General features: G+C 42.6%; 1 protein-coding gene across 2 annotated transcripts in view; it reads right to left on the minus strand.

Annotated features, from left to right (window-relative positions):
* Nucleotides 1-19497, minus strand: part of LTBP1 (latent transforming growth factor beta binding protein 1) — a 398959-nt gene that overhangs the window by 342407 nt on the left and 37055 nt on the right. For both annotated transcript variants that reach the window (XM_042933279.1, XM_042933277.1), the window contains exon 3: nucleotides 11213-11510. In XM_042933279.1, coding sequence (XP_042789213.1) covers nucleotides 11213-11510 — 298 coding nt within the window. The remainder of the gene's footprint in view (nucleotides 1-11212; nucleotides 11511-19497) is intronic.

A 19497-nucleotide genomic window follows, 5' to 3' on the forward strand; every position in this document is an offset into this window, starting at 1 on the left:
CTCTATCCTCAGAGCACTGAGAAGCCACTGAAGGCTCTTATGCAGAGCAGGGCAAGATGAGATTATGTTTTGAAAAGATCCCTCCAGTTGTGGACTGGACTTCATACTCAATAAAATCCGAAGCACCGGGGATACAAGGGACAGTCAGAGTTTTTCCACTTTCCACCCCACTCATGGGAGAACCCACCTAACTCTGGTGGGCATAGGACCATTCACCAACCCACTACTAATTTCCATCCAGTCTTCCCAGTCCCTCCTGCTATCCTGCATAAACACATCAACAGCTTGTCCAGAAATAGCAGTCCTGAAAAATGAGAGACATTTTTTCCTGGATTAGTAAATTTAGGGTTTCTTTTCTCCATAGTGTACAAGTAGACATTCTTTCCCCTTAGAAGTTCCTGCCTCTGGGAGCATAGGATTGGCTATTTCTGCCAGGACATCTCTAAGGCATTTGAGGAACAGATAAAAGAATAAAAAATACACTCGACATTGAGAACCATAGTGAAAACATACAAACCCTAAGCATGTTTACAAGTTAACTTTGTGTTTTATTTCCTTAAGCATATTTTGCATAATATGAGCTGTACTGTCTCCTCCCTCACGTAGGACTCACATCTTCTAAGTTATTTATTCTGATCCCAGGCAACTCTGGGGCAGAGGGCCACTATAAAAATATAGTCTTAAAATTAAGTCTACACTTGCTTGAACATAAACTAAATGTTAAGCCAAGGAAAACAAGGAAAGAGGATTTAGTGCAACCCTAGGGGCACCTTGGAAGGATTCAAGGGCGGTATCCATGGAATGCCAAACATATCCAAATGCAAAGAGGAATTTTTCCTATAATCTACACAACACCCAAAGTCAGGCTCTAAAAAGTATTCTTGGGTTTGGAATGAACCATGCAGGCCAGGGCTCAAGTACATGGTCCCATGCGTCCACCACGTTGTGTTCTATCCCAACTGCTTATCAGTGGATTCATGTGTGTTTCCATTCCAGTTCCATCACCAGTTTGCAGGAGGTCCTCTGACAACTAATTCATTTCCGGGGCACAAATTTATTTCAACAGAGAATAGTTATACGGGAAATACATTATCAGGCTCAAGAACCCCAATCTAACTATTGAAGGAAGAGACATTTCTAGCCCTCTCCCCACTCCAAGTCTGCCCACCCCTTTCCAACTCCCCCCAGGAGAACTGCAATCAGAGCCCCAAGGCCACTGTGTCTAGTGGTTGGGGCCATTGGATGTCAAAAAATACTTGTTTATGAGTGGTGTTGACTTTTCAATCCCTAGCTCCATGAGACTAAGGGCATAAAGACAGCCAGGGCCCCTCCTACTGCCTGGCCATCTCTAGGCTCTTGGTTTTCCCCTCTTCCAGCCACCACAAGTGCTTGAGGGTGCTGGTCCCAAGATTGCAAAGAACAGTGGGGGCACATTTAGACCTTCAATCTATGTGAAGCGCTTAAATCTAACTTTTATCAGAGTTATAAGGACTGGCTATACTATTAATTGAAGGGTACTCTGACGATTATTTACTATCCCTTGCGATTATAGCTCACTCTTGAGTATCAGAAAAGATCAGCAAAACAAGACTGGGTACTTGATAAAATGCTCTAATAGCCAGAATAATGGCCCCTCGAAGACATCCACATCCAGAACCTATGAATATGTTAGGTTGCCAGGCAAAGGGAAATTAAAGTTGCAGATGAAATTAAGGTTGCTCATCAGCTGACCTTGAGATGGGGAAAGTACCCTGAATTATCCAGATGTGCCCAATTACAAGTGTCCTTAAAAGTGGAAGAGAGGGGCACCTGGGTGGCTCAGTTGGTTGAGCATCCGACTTCAGCTCAGGTCATGATCTCACAGCCCACATCACGCTGGGCTCTGTGCTGACAGCTCAGAGCGTGAAGCCTGCTTCAGATTCTGCGTCTCCTCTCTCTGCCCCCTCTCTGCCCCTCCCCTGCTCATACTCTGTCTCTCTCTCTCTCTCAAAAATAAATAAACATGAAAAAAAAAATTTAAGTGGAAGAGAAAAGAAGAGGAAGAAGAGAACTGGCATTGAATAAACACTCAGTAAATATTAGCTACTATTATAATTATTACACAACACCAAAACAGCAGCCTAATTGCTAGCAATTAAATGGGGAGCAAACTCTAGCCCAGCAGCTGCCCTTTTTAATTGCACACTTTGAGTTTCCAATTCCTGATGTTATCTTTCACCAGAACTTAAGCCCAGTCAGCTCTATCTCAAAACTCTTGGTCAAGCCTTCCCCGTGGTACTCTGCAGGGTACACACACGGAAACACACAAGTGAGCTCCCCTACCCTCCCCTACCTCCCCCACCCCCATCCAGCGTACTCTTCCTGCCAAGTCCCACTCAGGAGAAAAGGTTCCTTGCTCCCGGCTCCTCAAACACCATCTCACCCCACTATCTTCCCTACGTGCATGTTTTTTTTAAAGCAACAGAACAGCGCTGACCAACAAATACTAGTATGATCAAACTTTGCACAATGGATTATGAAGTCCCTCTCAAACCTTGACATTGCCATGTCCAATTGGGCTTGGTTTTCTGATGAATTCGCAAAGGTCTTCTTCTGGAATTCCCACACATGCCTACCTACAGCATTTTTCCTAAGAACCAAAAACTAGAAAAATTCCAAACATCCATCAAGAGCGGAACAAATAATAAATTGTGGTATACTCGTATGATGAAATGATCTTTGGCAACGTAAATGTGAACAACAGTCACACACAACCACATACGTCAACCTCAGACATAACAATGAGTGAAAAAATACACGTTATGGGATTCATTTATACATACATTGTTGAGAAACTGACTTCTGGTGTAAGAAGTCAAGACAGCAGCTTGGGAAGGAGGAAGAGGTCCGATCTGGAAACAAGGGGTCTTTGTCGTGCTGTCAGTGTTCCACTCTTTGACGTGTACGGTCCATGCAGGAGTGTGTTATCACTTCGGGATCATCATGAGGCTGTGTGCACTTTAGTATACTCTTCGGTATGTAATTTTAATTGCACTTCAATTGTTTTTAAAAGTTTAAAGTATGCATATAAAATGATAAAAATCAGTCACTAGTTCCAATTGTGAGTTCTCACCCATCCCTAAAGTGTCATAAAGTGAACACTAAAATCCTTGGACTGAGTTCCTTTTCTTCAATTTTCTGCCACTTTGCCTTTTTTTTCCACATCATCAAGTAGCATCAAAACCTTCATCGTATAGACATGTTAGGTCAATCAGACACAACAGGAATACGAAGTATTCTGCAAAACTGTGCAGGGCTTTACAAAGGCAGACAGTATATTCCAAGAGAAAAAGGTAACTTCTTGCAACATAAGTAGGTATTCATGAAAGAATACTCAGACAAGGATTTAGGCTTTTTTCTCTAGAAAAACCTCAAAAAATGTATTAAACATTTATCGTAGCCCTTCTGTGTACCTATGTCAATAAAGAGACAAAAGACTGTGAAGTAAGTGTTGTGACAATGGGGAGCGGAGGAAGCATAGAAAGAACCCCGTAGGAAGATCAGCGGTGGGGGGGCAGGGGGGTGGGGATGGGGGTCAATACTGCAAGGTCCCCCCTCTACTCTGAGAGATCCAAACTGAGAGATCCTTTGGGGAAAATGCCCATTCGAGTCCTGATCACTTCCTTGCTTTTTAAATAAGTTCAACAAAGATCCCAATCTCAACTATCATGTACAAAAAGCCTGAAACTTCTCCCAAGTTTTAACTACTGGTGTAGTTTTTATAATGAGTTGGGGTTTTTCCCACCTATTGGGATAGTATGAGAAAGTCCAAATAAAGGGAATGAGCTTACATTTTATTGTTGCTGTTGCTGTTAATTAGGAGAGAATATTACACCAAGCTTCCCACCCCTGTAGATATCACAGCATATAGTTTGTGGGTTTTTTTAAAGACTCACAACCACAGCGCCCGGAAGCTAAGAGCGGGGCAGAGATAAAGGACAGGGGAGCACCCTCTCCTCCACAGCATAAACATCACTCAACACTGCTTCCTATCAACCAACCCATAGTAAATGCAGAGCATTCAGTTCTCAAGAACTTTGAAAATGGACCCCATCATCCCAATGTGGATTCTAAAGAGTCTTGCCTATATTTAGAAAATATCTGGCATACTATGAGCTCACTTGATAAATATAGAATGCATGTGAATTACTCCTGTCTTTTAAAAGAACATTTGCTCACTTGCTTCTTTTCTCTTCACCGCATCCCTGGGACGAAGAGAATGAAGGAGAGGGATAAGTCAGTGCCATCACATAAATGCAGTCCCCTCACCTGGTCTGAGACAGGACAAAACTTATTTTTCCAGAGAAACTAAGCACCATCCTTTCTAACATCAGGACACCATAAGATGATGAAAAGAGCCATCACCAGGGAAGACAAAAGACAGGACACATGTGAGCTCCCCAGATAGATTTGACATCCATATCCTGAGTAAAACCAGACTTCCTTCTCAAGCTCAAAGACAAGGGACTGGGGTCCAGTGTCTCTGGCAAAAGCGCTTCCTCCTTATACCACACAGATAACAGCTCCCCATTTGGCAAAGCAGTGGTCATTTGTACCAACATTCTCTAGTGACCAAAAGACATTAAGAGCTCAAGAATGCCTCTCATGACCTCCACCTTGTGGTTCCATGGTCAGTGCCTATAGCATCCATCATGACGAACAAGGATAAAGACAGACCTTTCACACAAGTCAAAACAGTCTCAGTGAGCAGCACTAGGGGCTGACGACAAACTTTTATGGGCAACTTCAATATATGTGTGAATGATGACACTGACAGGTGGTGAGAAAGCTCTGGAAAGCTGAACCGTTTTTGAATTTTGCTCCTTAGTGGAGTCTCCCAGCTAGGAGTTATAAGCATTAACACCTTTTTGCATATAGGACTAAAGACAGACAGTGGAGATACATCTGCGACCTAACAGTGGCAATTCTTCCACAAATACACGTACAGCTGCATGTGAGTAACATCTACAGGATGCAATTTGAGAGTAACCTGAAGGGTTAATACAGACCTTCTAGACTCCATTATTATCAAGTAAAAGTTCAAAGCATCAGAAGTGACTGCCAAGATCTGTATACAAGATAAGGCATCACGTGGTGTTCTCGTTAGCTCATGGAGAAACTGTGATGCGACCCACAAAACTGGAAAAAGGAACACCTCAGTAATAAACCTTCCATGAAAAGCATGAATGAAACTACCAACTACAGCAATGAGTACTGCCAGAATGCCCCAGCCAGGTCTTTTCAAACCAGTACCTGACCAAGTGCCCAGCTGTTAGCCACTGACACCCACTAATGGGGTACAGAGGATAATCCTGGCAATTCATCCACAAAGCTGTGTCAGAAAGACCCCCATGCCCCTCCTTTCTCCCACAGTCCCAAGTCTGGATCACACCTCATTCTCTCTACCTTTGCCTCCCACATTCCATGAGGTGCCAAGGCTTTTAATTTATAGTCACTCCTGAGTTCACTTCCTTCCTCTACATTACCAGCACTGCTACACCTGTTACAGAGTCATCTAATTACCTCTAAGTCTAACCCACTGCAGATACTACAGCCAGATGAATCTTCATTCCAAGGCAGGAAAACACCACAGCATTCCTCCCACTTGAAATTTTATTTTGGTTTGTTGTTGTTGTTCTTGTAGTTACTCTTCCTTACAGAAAATATCAAAAATAGAGTTCTGGGGGTGCCTGGGTGGCTCAGTTGGTTAAGCATCCGACTCTTTCTTGATTTCAGCTCAGGTCATGATCTCATGGTTTGTGAGATCGAGCCCTGCATTGGGATTCTCTCTCTGCCCCTCCACTGTGCAAGTACTCGCACTCTCTCAAAATAAATAAACTAAAAATAAAACAAAATAGAGTTCTGTACCTCCATGTACCCATCATCCAGCTTCAGTAATTATCCCCTCAGAGCCAATCTTGTTACCTCTGTACCTCAACTCGCTGAATAATTTCAAAGCTCATACATCAAACAATTTCATCTGCAAATACTTTAATATCATTCTCCTTACATAACTAGAAGTCCTTCACCACAGCCCCCCAAAATCAACAATCATTTCTTGTATCATTAAATTTCCAATGTCTAGATTTTCATGATTCTCCTATACATCATCATCATCTTTTACTTTTATTTACAGTTTGTTTGAATCAGGATAGACACAGTCCAAACATTGTGATTAGTCAGTTCCTTAAAAGCCTCTTCTAAACTATAGTTTCCCTCTCTATTCCTTTTTTTTTTTTTTTTTTCTATCTTGCTTTGTTGTCTCTTTTTGGAATGGTTTTGTGGAAATCTTAAGTGTTTACCTTGGTTTTTAACCAATCCTTACAACCTTTTATTACCACTAGTCTGCATCTATATTAAGTTCCAATCAAATCGTATCCTAAATGTGGTCTTTTTAAAATATGTCTAAAAACTCTTTGATATTCACACCTTCAAACAGAGCAGCTTAATTTCATTCCCTTTGAAAGCGTGCATTTGACTTAGTGACTCACTTCTAATGAGTAGAATAAGGTGGAAGTAAACGTGTGTATCTTTAAGACTGACCACCACAAAGGCACTGTGGCATTCTCCTTGCTCTCTCCAGTGTGGGATCACTGGCTCCAGGAGAAGCCAGTAGCCGGCCATGTTATGAGAACTCTCAGGCAGTTCTGCAGAGAGATCCATGAGTAATCTCTTTCCAGGAGGGAAGCCTCCTGCCAATAGCCACGGACTTGAGTGAACTTGGCAGTGGGTTCTCCAGCCCTAGTGGAGTGGCCCCTGCTGACTGCAACCTCATGAGAGATGCTGAGGCACATCTCCCAGCTAAGCACCTCCTAGGTTCCCCACCTGCAGAGAATGTCAGACAATAAATGTTTGTTTCAGGCTGCTGAGTTTTGGGTGATCTGTTACACAGCAGTAGGTAACCAATATGCCATGCTTTCTTTTTTTTTTTAATGTTTATTTTCTAATGTGAATTTATTTTTTAAAAAGAGACAGAGCACAAGTGTGGGAGGGGCAGAGAGAGAGGGAGACAGAGACTCTGACACGGGCTCCAGGCTCTGAGCTTTCAGCACAGAGCCCGAAGCGGGGCTCAAACTCACAAACCATGAGACCATGACCTGAGCCAAAGTCAGACGCTTAACCGACGGAGCCACCCAGGCGCCCCACTAATATGCCATATTTTCTGATGTCACATCATTGCCATTCCTGGAAATGCCCTTCCCATCCAGTTCTTTGTGTCCAAATTTAACCATCTTTTCAAGCTCGCCATCTCCAGAGCCATCCCTGGAACCTCCACTTCCCCAACACTCCAAAATCTGGAAACAATTGCTCCTTCCTTTGATTTCCTCAAGAGCTCTGTATCTGGTTCTAAATCAAGCTGTCTAAAACTAACCTGGCCAAAGGTAAAACCAATTCAACTACTACTCACGTACCTAAAATGTGTAGTTTTAACATCACAGTCTTCCTAAATTAACTGTTGCTTCAAACGTGCCAGGCACGCACTCGTCTTCACGGTTCATGCTCTCACATCCTTCAAGCCTTTGCTTACATGTGACCTTCCCAGTTGGGTCCTCCCTGACAGCCTATTAAAACCACCAGAGATCTCATGCCTTCCCACCCTGCACCCACCCAGCACTCTCCATCCATTCCCGCAGGTTTACTTTCTCCTACAGCACTTCTCACAGTGTTCTCATCGTGCCACTTCCACCTGTCTCCCACTTTGCAGGCTGTAAGCTCCAGGGAGGCTGGCATTTTGTGTATTCATTCAGTGCTCCAGCCTGAGGCCCTAGACAGTGCGTGCCCGGGACACGGAGTGTGCTCCACAACACCTTGCTGGATAAGAGATCAATATGGCTTCATACACCACATAAGAGATGTAATGCTCAATACACAATTTGAGGGGCACCTGGGGGGCTCCAGCAGCTGAGCCTCCAACACTTGGTCTCGGCTCAGGTCATGATAGCGCAGTTTGTGAGATCAAGCCCCGCGTCGGGCTCTGTGCTGACAGTATGGAACTTCTTTGGGATTCTCTCTCTCCTTCTCTCTCTGCTCCTCCCCTGTTCTCTCTCTCTCAAAATACATAAAAAACATTTAAAAAAATAAACATTTTGATATCTTAGGTATCTTTGTGTCTACAAGCACTTTAAGGAAGCTTAACCAATCTCCTTCTTCAATAGATAAAAACAAAGCAAAACAAAACCTTGAAACTCAATCTCCTTCTTCGATAGATAAAAACAAAACAAAACCTTGAAACATCCCAAAGCAGTCAATCTTAAAAAAAGATGACTTAAGAATTATTACATTTCTTAAAAGTAGCCAAAATAGTCCTATCATGTATGTTCCTTGGCAGTTTGATTAAGTAGGATTTCAGGTGATTATAGATCATTACCTAAATTCACCTGTGGGCCAACTGCACCCCTCCTGCCTTTGTGTCCCTCACATGTTACAGCTCATCTATCATCTCAAAACCTCCTTAAATGCAGAAGTGGATCTTTTACATCTTCATACTCCAGATAACAGGGCAACCTATAAGCGCTCATTAAGAAAGTATCAAGATCGGGATGCCTGAATGGCTCAGTCCATCAAGCATCGGACTCTTGATTTCAGCTCACAGCTGTGAGAACGAGCCCCAGGTCGGACTCCATGCTGAGCGTGAAGCTTGCTTAAGACTCTCTCTCTCCCTCTGCCCCTCTCCCCCACTCGCCTTCTCTACAATAAAAAATAAAATAAAATAATCATTTAAGAAATGGTCAGAATTGTTAGCACCTTGGGCCACCCCTTCTCCTTACCCAAAAGCACATCACAGGCACACCCACACACACATGCCCTGTAACAATGCCATGGCGAAAACTATCTTCATTCAGAAGATGAAGCCTCTGAAGCAAATGTATCCACGGACTTATTTTTCCAAAGCAATGTTAGAACTGAAACCTTAGCCACCTCTTTGACTCACAACATTCTTGTCTAAATTATACTGCTGCTACCAAAAAAAGAAAAAAAAAGTTGAATCATTTATCTGACTTCTGACATATGGTTCCTACTAACAAGCCATACACACACACACACACACACACACACACACACACACCACAGAGGGTCAAATTCTAACAGTAGATGGTGATATTCAAGATGAAGGATGTCGCTTGTAAATTACTTCACAGTTTATGTAAGTAATAACGCTAGAAAAAAATCGTTGCAATGCACAGTAACCTGACTCTTGATTGCCGAGGCAAAGTTCAACACAGAATTGCTCTTTGTTTTTAAGATCCAGAACAATGCTGGAAAAGAGATGTCTAGCTATGATGTAATCAAAGCTTTGTGTCATTTCAAGGATACACAGTTACATTCATGTTCTGGCACAAAAAAGCACCACTATATTTTAGAGAAAGGGTCAGCAAACTGCAGAGCTCAAGGGCCAAAGGTGGCCCATCGCCTGTTTTAGTACAACCGACAAGCTACGAATTTTTATATTTTTACATTTTTTAATGGGGGAGAAACCAAAAGAAGAAGAAGAAGTCACATGGGTGACGTGTGAAATTTATACGAAATTCAAATTTCAGGGTCCGTCAATAAAATTTTACTGGATCAGTCACACTCATTCATTTATGCATCATCTATGGCTGCTTTTGTGCTACAACGGCACAAGTGAGAAGCTGCAACAGAAACCCTATGTCCCACAAAGCTGAAAATACTTATTACCTGGCCCTTTACAGAAAAAGTTACCACCCTTCAGGGCATGGAAGCTGAATCCTGACCGCCTCTATTTAAAGCCTAACGTTTGTTAATATTACTCACTTATTAACTGTGTTGTGTGACCTTGACCAAATTACTTAACCACTCTGCCAAAAACCTCAGTTTCCATAGCTGTAAAATGAGGTCAATAACAGCACCCACCTTACGGGGTCACTGCGAGTTGTGAATTAATAATACATGCAAAGCACCTGAAACAGTCCTGGGCACAGAGTGAGCCACTGTTGAACACCGGCTGGAACCATCATCCCTTCTTGCTCCGGAACGTGTTTTCCAAACACGTGCCACCAAGGTGCTTAGACTTCAAACTAGCCCCACAAACCTACTCACCAAGGTAGAAGTGAAGAATGAGACAACAAGAAAGGAAAGAAAAAGCAGAATGAAGAGGGGGGAGCAGGGGATAAGAAGTGAAAGGAAAAAGCAGGCAGACCCCACTCAGCAGGGACAGTAGGTGGCCTACTCGAAGGGGAAGTATAAATTAGGATAATTTCATCTACACTAGCAGATTAAATAACTTCTGTGGGCTGACTGGATACTAATCACCATGTGGAAGCTGTCTCTAGGGGGGAAAAGTATTCACAATTCCCAGCAAGTGACTTACAAATGAACCGCTGGGTCAAGCCCATTTCCAAGTGGAGAACTTCCTGTATTTTACATTCCTAGACAAATGACAAGTGAGAGTTGTGGCACACTCTGCATCTTGTGATCCATGTCTAGTAGCTATTTAAAAGGAAACCATGTGTGTAAGGACCCTGTGCAGCCCAGGAGCCCCTCCTCGGGCCCCTCGGAGGAGGCCAGGGGTAAGCAGTCTTAGCCAGGAGTCCTCATTGTGTTCAGAATGGCGCTTACTTCCAAACGCTAAGAAAAAACCCTGTTCCCATAAATAGAACACGAGCTCATTCACCAAAAATGGACGTGCGTGGCAACTGGGAGGTAAACATGGTGTTAATAGAAGAGACACTTAACCTGCTACCGAGGTTGGGAAACACTCTTTCCCAGGGCTCTCATCTGGAATATCTTCTCTACGCAAAGCTGAGTTCCTGCTGTTTCCATGTATCTTTACAAATTGCACTGTTTCCTTTCTTCAATTATTATTTCAAAACCCTAGACACTTCCCCCACCCCCAAAAGAATTGTTGTAACACTCACAACTGCACCAGAAACAACTCTCTTTATTCTTCCAGTCCAACCTTGATCCCTCTAACCCTCACTATTGCTTTGGTTCATGCTTACAGTCAATCTTCCCTGCAGAGGCTAAACACACATACCAAATATGTTCAAAAGACGTGATGGAGAAGCATGACATGTAAAACCTTAAAGAAAGAAGAGACATTATTACCCAAGTGATTTCTACCAATTGTGCAGGAAAGGCAGAGTGATTGAAAGCAATCACCCAGGACAGCAATTAAGATGCTCCTGAGTAGGGGCAAGGTGAAAACACTCACTGAGAATGAATCTGCTGGGACAGTCCTACGGAAGGCTTCGGCTTGAGGGTCAAGGTCATCTGGGCCACAGGACTGACTCTTGGAAGAGTGTCTGCCTTCTTAGACGAAGTGTGCTTTGCTGCTTGCTCAGGAGGGACCCAGGAGGAAGCAGCCGCAAGACTCTGCCCTCCAAAGCCTGGGGATGAGGTGTCCTGGGCAGCTGCTGTCTCACAGGCTTTGCCCTTGGTCCCCGGTTTACACACACAGAGTTGAGGCCGGAGACACATCCCTCCATTCTGGCATGGTGGAACACAGCTTGCTGCAGGGAGACAACAGAAGACACAACTCTGAAGAAAAGCATTGGAGACTTAACAAGTCCTTCCAAGGGCTTTTAACATCAGCACCAGAATGCTCTCCAATAAAATAAAACCTTACTTAAAGACATGATGACAAGGACAACAATGATGACGATGATAGCTAATATTTATTAATGGCTTCCCAGGTGCCAGGCAGTTCTAATACGTATCGACAAATTGAATGCCACCCCCCTCCCCAGCAACCGCGGTAAGGAGAGGTTTTATTTTGCCTGTTTTACTGATGAGGAAATAGACACAAGGGTTATGTAATTTGCCAAAGGTCACACAACTATGAGTAAATAGAAGAGCTGGGACTTGAATCCAAGTGAACTGGCTCCAACATCATCTTTCTTTTGTTTTTGCTTTTGTGTGTGTGTTTTTCAACGTCATCATTCTTAACCACTTCATTAGAGCTGCCTCTCAGAAATGCACCAGAAATGCATCAGCAATGGAAAACTTAAGAAAATCCTTTGCCTTTCTTTTTAAATTGTGCTCAGTGGCTTAAGTTTAAATTTCAGGTACCCAAATAAGATGTGATAAGCCCAAGTCCAATCCCCAACCCCAAAAAAGTGCTACAAATTTCATCTTGCATAAGCTATCGGAGCCTGGAGTGACTGACTCAGAAATGCAGACTAACTCACTTTTTTGTTTTTACATGACAGAAGGATACAGAGGTTGAAAATCATCCAGATACACTTTTATACTTCTGTTTTCAAAAAGCCAGTGCCCTGTACACCATTCCTAATCTTACAGTGAAAGGCAACCAAGAAGAAGCAAGCCCTTTATCTCCTATTTGCTAGGATGCACGTACTCGGAATCACAAGACTTGTGGCCAGAGTTTCAAAGTTAGCGGGGCTACGGGTCATGGGTAAGTGGGTTTCATCACAGGCAAGGTCCCAGAGAAGTTGAGATGTTATCAACTTAAATTTCATTAGGTTAATGTTATATAGGTTGATGGACAGGATTCCTTCAGTTTATGTGTCCAAATGCACTCATTTACACCAACTGATTTTGTTATCAGTCCACTTTTGACTTAAACTAAACCCTTGGTCCTCAAGCAGATCATACTACTACAACACCCATAAAATGAAATGCCAGATTCAGTCCATAAACATTTACAAAATAGATGAGGGATATGAACAAGAGGAAGCTTAACTATGGATGAGCCAAATGACCAAGACCTAAAAGCCCTTTAACCTCCTGATTTTCTATAAAAGAGAGAAGCAGCTTTCCCATCTTCCTACAATATGATTCCGATTAGTTATAGAAAATAATGGTAAGAAATGACTGTCAAGTGTCAGAATAGGCTGACAAATTTTCCAAAAGTGGGAAGGGATTCTTAAAAAGCAAAGAAAAATGCAACCAGCTCCCTACGTGACCTTAGCTTGTTATTTAACCTTAACCTCTGTACCTATACATGTTTGGGGGCAGGAGGGCAGTAACTGCTTGTTCTAAAACGGTCCCCAAGAGCTCTTCCCAAATTAGGCTTCTAGAATTCTAAGTCCAAAACTATGCACTTCCAGGGTTCAGGATTCTAATTTATCAGCATTTTCCGGGCCAACCAATGATCATTGGGTCCCTACTCGGCCATGGTTATTTATGGAATGTCACAGAAATGGAAATGGGCTCCACCCAGAGAGAACAGAAGTGGCCACGAGGGAGGACAGGACGGGGCTTTCAGAGCTGAGCCTCTGCCAAAGATCACCCCCCCAGGCACTTTCATGTATACATTCTCTTCATGCTTTCAATTAGAAACATGTTTCATTTTAACATCTGAGAATGATTTCCGCTTCTTCTCCCTCCCAAGGTGTGCTGCAAATGTCCCCTCATCTACCAGGAAGGCTGCACAGAGCAGCGTACGAAAGTTGGTACCCAGATGGGGGCCAATCATGAAATTTTCCAAAATACCACTGAGGATATACAACCAGAACCTGTCTTTAGGAGGACAAAGAGGGATTCGAAGCGTCAAAGGGTAGAGATTTTTTAACTCTACAAATTTGGTAGCATGTGAGAGGCAGGGACCTTAAACTTATAAAAACTTTCTACCATAAGAGAAAGAACATGTTATAGAGTAGTGTGACTATATATGATACCACCCTTCTGCAGTAAATGTTGAGAGAACAATAACACGGGGGCACCTGGGTAGCTCAGTCGGTTAAGCATACGACTTTGGCTCAGGTCATGATCTCACGGTTCCTGAGTTCGAGCCCTGGTGGAGCTCTGTGCTGACAGCCTGGAGCCTGCTTCGGATTCTGTGTCTCCCTCCTTTTCTGCCTCTTTCCCACCTGTGGTCTCTATCCGTCTGTCTCTCTCTCTCAAAAATGAATAACATTAAAAAAAAAAAAAAGAATTAAAAACAAAAAGAATAAGGAGAATGACAATTTTCCCTTCCACCTAACCCCCCATAGGCTCTGACAGCAGCTTCCTGGAGCATGCAGACAGGAGGGGCTGGCTGGACCTGGGTCAGGGAAGGGAGGGGTGGGACAGAGTCCCTCAATGCCAAGGTAAGCCCCTCACCTGCCATGAAAAGAAAAGCAAACCTCACGTCCTGCAACCACATTTTATCAAGCCGTTTCTCCTAGGAAACTGGGACTCCATGTCGTTGTGGTTCTTGTGTGGCACTTGCTAAAGTGTGGTGCGTGGACCAGTGGCGGCAGCCGCCAGAAGCGCTTCAGAAGGGCACAATCTTCCATTGCCCCAGGTCTGTTAAATCCCAGACTGGAGTTCAGCAAACTGACCACCCTCTAGAGGAGTCAGATGCACACCCAGCTCTGAAAACCGCGGACATACGATGTTTGGAAACAGGCACTCTTCCACCAGCAAGTGTTTTGAGAATTTTTCTTCAACTCATTTTTTCTAAGTCCAGTATAATTAACATACAGTGTTATGTTAGTTTCAGGTGTACAACATCGTGATTCAACAATTCCACAAATTAGGATTTACATTTTTATAACTGCAAATTTGGTGTTTTCACCCCTACAATTGCATTTATTTTATTGAATTCTTGCTGTGATAAATGTGCTTGTTTTATGTCGCTGCCCTTTTATTTTTAATGCATAAAAAAAAAAAAAAACTTCCCATGTGACCAAATTCTCAAGATTATTATGGGTCCCTTCCAAAAGTTTATATATTGTCATCATCTACTTCATGGCCAATGCAAAAATTTGTAAGCACTTATGAGAAAACTGTTATTCTAACCGAGGCAATGAACTATGTGGAAAATTATAAATAAATGTTACAGAAGTATTTTAAAACCACTTTTTCCACCAGTCAATTCTGCATTTGCCCAGCCACAAGTAGTTCAACACAATAAGTAAACACTACATCAAGATATTATCAGTGGGGTGGGCAGTGGTTCTCAGGCTTTGCCACACATTAGAATCACTTGGGGAGCTTTTAAAACTCTCAAAACCCAGGGCTGACACCAGCCTCTGAATCAGAATCTCTGGGGGAGGGGATCAGACATCAGTTTAGGTTGCTTTTGTTTTTGTTGTTGTTGTTGTTTTTCTTAAACTCTCCAGGTGATTGCAACATGCAGCCAAACTTGAACAAAATCCTAATCCAGACTTGCTGACAGATTGGGTTTCATAAAATGCAGCTCTTTGGATTTTTTTTTCTCCTTTGTTCAAAAACTTTCAACCCAAGTTAGCTGCCTGTGAGATACATTAAAGACCCCCTGCACCTGGCCCAAGCCCCCCTTCCACCCTCACTGCCCCCTGCCCATCCCTACAGAAGCCCACCACTCCCCACCTCTGCACATGGAGCCCTGTCCCGAAACATGTCTCCCAAGCTCGTGCTCATGTGAAACCACCTCCTTCTCCATGAAGTCCTTCTCAAATGCCCACCAGCCCCACCGTGATCTGTTGGACACCTGAACTCCTGTCCCCTTTTATCTTTCACATCACAGTCCCTATACTCTGCCACATGTCATTAATGATCTCAACAAGTTCTCTTATGTCCCGAATGAGATTATAAACTCAGGTCCATTAATTGGCTTACGTAGAATTTCCAGTACCCTAGGATGGGAGCTTTAACCTCATCTTGGTCCACTAACTGGTGTGAAAGCAGAGCCACACCTTTCCAAAGGATGCTGGGAGTTGACGACATCTGAAAAGGGAATACAATCAGTGGGCTCCTAATCCGCTCCATGATGACGTCTAAACCTCCAGGCTTCATTTGCAAGTTGCATCTTCGATCAAATCTCCAATCCTCCAAAGATGTTTTTAAACACAAATTAATATTAAAATATACTCTGCTAATGTAGAAGATCTGTAGTGGCATTAAACAATCTGCAGTTAAAGAAACCATCTCAGAAGCCCAGATCCGATGTATTCTAGAAGAAGTTTGAAGGGATAGGACACTCTGAATCAAGCTGGTCAAGAATGAACAGAAGAGAATATCACAGGGCGCCTGGGTGGCTCAGTAGGCTAAACATATGACTTCATTCGGCGCAGGTCACGATTTTGTGGTCCTTGAGTTCAAACCCCACACTGGGCTCTGCTCTCACAACTCAGAGCCTGGAGCCTGCTTCAGATTCTGTATCTCCCTCTCTCTCTGGCCCTCTCCGACTCATGCTCTGTATCTCTCTCAAAAATAAACATCAAGAAAAAAAGAAAGAAAAAGAAAAGAAAAATCACAATGCACTGGTAGAAACTGTGACAAGTTACTAAACTTCCAGGGCAAAAGCATGTTAAGGAGATTAGCCTAAGAGGTTCAGATGCAGCGGAAACAAAAAAAGAGCTTCTGCAAGGTGCCTGCACACAGAGATAGCTCAGAGAACTGCAGACTGTTCCCTGAGCATTCACCTGATACCAAGCTGAACAGGGCAGAACACCATGAGGCCAAACTCCCCAGGACCTGTAAGGTGCAAATTCCCAATCCTGACCTGTCAAAGTCAAGACATTCAGTACAGCCCCCAGAATTAAACCCCTTTTGTTTATTAAAGTTTATTAATTTTGAGAGAGAGAGAGGGAGAGGCAGAGAGAAAATCCCAAGCAGGCTCCACACCATCTGTGCAGAACCCAGTATGTCAGATGCTTAACCAACTGAGCCACCCAGGTGCCCCCAGAATCAAAGCCCTTTAAAGAGAATAGCAAACCTGGATATCAAAATCAGGCAAGAAGAGTACATGAAAAGAAAGCTAACACACAAATCAGTTAAGGATACAGGTACAAAATACCTAAGTAAAATATTATTTCAGAAACAGAAAAGCAAGCAGAACTAATTCCAAAAATATAAGGATGGCTTTAATGTCAACAAATCTGTCTACGGAATTTCCCATGTTAGAACATTAAATGAGAATTTATCTCAATGAATGCAAAACAACTTCCAATAAAATTCATCACTTACTCCTAGTAACAAACAAAACTTTAGCCAACTAGAAATACAAGGGGATTTCCTTGTTCTGGTAAATAGGACCTACAGCAAATCCCACAACAAACAGCATACCAAAACATACAGCAAATACTACGAGGAAACTGTAGAAGCATTCCTATCAAAGTCAGAAACAAGTCTAAATGCCTATAATAGCCTCTAATAATTGATGTGGTATTGTAGTGTGCAGCTAATAGGACAAAACAAGAAAAAGAAATAAAAGGTCTAAGAACTGGAAGGAAGAAACAAATCTATCATTATTTTCAATTCAAGTAAGTGTCTACATAAATGATTGAAAAGACTGTACAAACTATTTTAAGTGATAATGTGGCACTGGTTTAGAGACAGAGAAACAGATCAATACAATATAACATAAAACTTACAAACAGACTAAAATATGGAGTTGTGCAAGGTGATGGAGGAGATATAATAAACGGGTACAGAAACAATGGACTACTTAGTGGTGTTGGAAAATAGGCATTTAACTAAAAGAATTAAAATTAGATCCCTCCAGGTGCCTGGGTGGCTCAGGTGGTTAAATGTCTGACTCTTGATTTCGGCTTAGGTCATGATCTCACATCTTGTGAGTTCGAGCCTGGGGTTAGGCTCTGTGCTGGAGGTGCAAGTGTTAGCAAAGATTTAGGGAAATGGGAACTCAATTAAATACTACTATGTACTGCTCACAGGATATATTTTATACTCACCTCTGTAAAAAGCAATTCGGCAATAGTTAGTAAGGTTCTAATGTGAAAACCCTAATACCCAGCGATTTTACTTCTCTGCTGTCATGTGCTCAAGGAGACACATACAGGTATGTTCATGGCACACCAGTAACAGTAGGAAAATACTGATATCGATAAACTGTATTATATTCATACAGTGAAATATTACACAGCAGTTAAAATCATGACCCACATCTGCATCTAGCTCCATGGAGGGATCATGAAAATAACATTCACTGAAAAAGTAAATTACATGATGATACTTTGGAATACTGTTTTTTGTATGATTGTAATAACTGTCCGTGTAATCTTTTAAACATATAAAACAATGCCAGTCATTTTTAATAGACCTATGAAATCAACAAAAGCATAAAAAATTATGTACCACATTCACACGAAATTCACAACAGCGATCACCTCTTGGAAAGAAGTAGAACACTGTAAGAGAAGAAAATAAATCACTTTACTGGCCCTTTTTTTTTTTTTCCTTAGAAGACAGATGGGCAGGAGACAGACAACAAGGCTACTCAGCTCAGCTGTGCACAGTACCTACACAGGGATTTACTACTCCACCCTTTGTACTTTTCCGTGTATTTTTCTATTTTTTCAAAATCGAACTAATTTTTAAAAGCAATCCCGCAAAGGCAATTGAGAATTGAAGGCAGCTAAAACATGTTCCTTAATCACAGTGGTGCCAACAGGTGGTTCTAACAGGTATGAGGCAGGTCAGTGTCAGAAAGCACCACCATGACCAGGATGAACTCAGTCCACAAACCCTGAGCTTGCAGAAAGCCGACGTCAAGACGTGGGTGAGTAGGATACACAGAGAAATCCTACTCTGTCCTGGCTGCCAGGTCGGTCTTCTGAAAAACCCCTTTCATCATTTGAAACAAATTCTCAGATTTCACCCCAAACAAATACTCTCTGATTTCTTCCATATTTGAATCCAACTCCAGTTGACAAGCTGATCCTTAAGTTCTTTAAAAGTTTGGTGATTGTATTTTTAGGAAGTAACCCATGCCCTGAAGCTCAGCCTCTATTGCTTTTAATTCTAAAAAAGTAACTCTTAGTTATATTTAAAACCCATCCCAGCCCACACAGGGCCAACAGTGTGACTATCTCTGCCCCTTGCTTTTCTCTCCAAACAAGTTGTAGCATGTCGACCACATGTGTCCCGCGGAGAAATGTGAGTCTAACTGTGTCTTCTGTGATCAGAGACAGCAGGTGAGAAATGGCTTTGCTGTGTGTGTCTTCACAGTAATTCCCAGCTGCCCTTTGAAGTTATTCAATAACACTAAGTGATATCAGATCACAAGAAACATAGCATGAGGTCACACATCTTGGTCTAACTCTGTCTGCTCCTTGTACCAAACCCAAATAAATGCTGGGCTTGCCTCGCAAATGTCTCCAGGTCAGCTTCCTCCAAAATCCCTAATGAGCAAAAAATATTAGCATAGCATCCCCATGCCTTTTCTATCCAGCCTTATGCAATAATGAAGAATTCCACATCACCGAATTTTGTACACAGGTGAACAAAGCACCAACACGTATAGTAACCCTTAGGGGGTTTGATCGTTAGGAAAAGCCACGTGAAATACTTTAGGGCTGGGTGTGTGTGTGTGTGTGTGTGTTCATGTTCTCTCTCCAAGTCAGGCTATCAAGTAGCATAGGCTTTCTCCCCACTCTCTCCTACCCGGTTTGCTTTTGTAATCTACCCCCGATCCCAAGTGACAACTTAACCAAGCAGATAGTCAGATGGTTGTGCAGACAGTCTGCACCAATTATATGGAATGCAAGTCACAAAGGTTGTGTGTGGAATTTCCTGGCTTTTTTCAGGAGTTTAATGCCTTTGTGT

The sequence above is a fragment of the Panthera leo genome, chromosome A3, assembly GCF_018350215.1.
Source record: "Panthera leo isolate Ple1 chromosome A3, P.leo_Ple1_pat1.1, whole genome shotgun sequence".
Classification (NCBI taxonomy): domain Eukaryota; kingdom Metazoa; phylum Chordata; class Mammalia; order Carnivora; family Felidae; genus Panthera; species Panthera leo.